Source organism: Gavialis gangeticus, unplaced genomic scaffold (genome assembly GCF_001723915.1).
Source record: "Gavialis gangeticus isolate Ggan-Ray unplaced genomic scaffold, GavGan_comp1, whole genome shotgun sequence".
NCBI lineage: Eukaryota > Metazoa > Chordata > Crocodylia > Gavialidae > Gavialis > Gavialis gangeticus.
In genome coordinates, this window is record NW_017729018.1 from 6,068,635 (window position 1) to 6,069,633 (window position 999).

A 999-nucleotide genomic window follows, 5' to 3' on the forward strand; every position below is an offset into this window, starting at 1 on the left:
GATGATTTGCCTTTCCCGGCTTGTCATGCTCATTCATTTCTTCTGCTATATAACAAAGCCAACAACCAGGTCTGATTTTAGCACAGGGGAGGGCCCAGGGAAGAGGGAATATGCTTGAGAAAGCGGATAGGGTGGCTTAAAAAGGGGGGGAATAAATAAAAGAGGCGGGGATTAAAGTGAAACCGAGGTAGGCGGGATCCAACTAGGGCTTGTCATGTGAATTTCCACATGCTCCATCTGCTACTGCAGAAAGTAGGTTAGCAGAGCTGGAGCAGTCCGAGAGAGAGGGAGAGGGAGGCAGGTACCCAGAGTGACTGAGGAGGAAGAGCCAGTCACTTGCCCAGAATTAGTGGAGCAAAACAATAAGACCGGGGAGGAAGGCTCCAACCCTGGATATTTAATTTATCAAAGGAATTGCTGCTATTCCAGCTGCCTGCGCTGCAAGTTTTCATGATATTCCCAACACAGTCCTAATACCAGCAAGCCAAGATGCGAGGTAAGATGATTTTTTTTTTCCCTAAGTGCATGTCAACATTTTGGGCAACTTTTGCCTGGGTCTCATCTTCATCTCACAGAAGGGCACGGGGGGTGTTGTGCATCACGTCAACTGAGAAAGCCAAGTCCAATAACTTTCTCTTTTGGGGCTCTGTGCAAATTTGTGGAGGATTGAAAAAAAAGTGCATTTGGAAAAGCAAGATGCAGGATGCGAATGGCAATGGATAGCCTGAATTCTCTGTGTGCAAGACGTTCTCTCGGACAGAGTCTGTATATGTATTTCTGGGTTATTTTGGATATTCTTAACCTTGTTTTTTTTCTAACTTAGAGCACACATTTTTCTGACATTACTGCTGCTTTTGTGGGATTTGGACAAAAGAGACATCCACCCAGCACTTGGCACTCAGCATACACGCGGAAGCAGATTTTTTTTTTCCTTCTATAATCCAAAAGAGCTGCGCGGTATTTTATGCTGTACTCAAAAAAAAAAAAAAAAAAAAAAGT

General features: G+C 44.2%; 1 protein-coding gene across 1 annotated transcript in view; it reads left to right on the forward strand.

Annotated features, from left to right (window-relative positions):
• The first annotated feature begins 226 nt into the window (after positions 1-226).
• Positions 227-999, forward strand: part of LOC109294819 (nuclear receptor ROR-beta-like) — a 52,512-nt gene continuing 51,739 nt past the window's right edge. Inside the window, exon 1 of the mRNA XM_019513308.1 lies at positions 227-496. Coding sequence (XP_019368853.1) covers positions 490-496 — 7 coding nt within the window. The 5' untranslated portion in view covers positions 227-489. The remainder of the gene's footprint in view (positions 497-999) is intronic.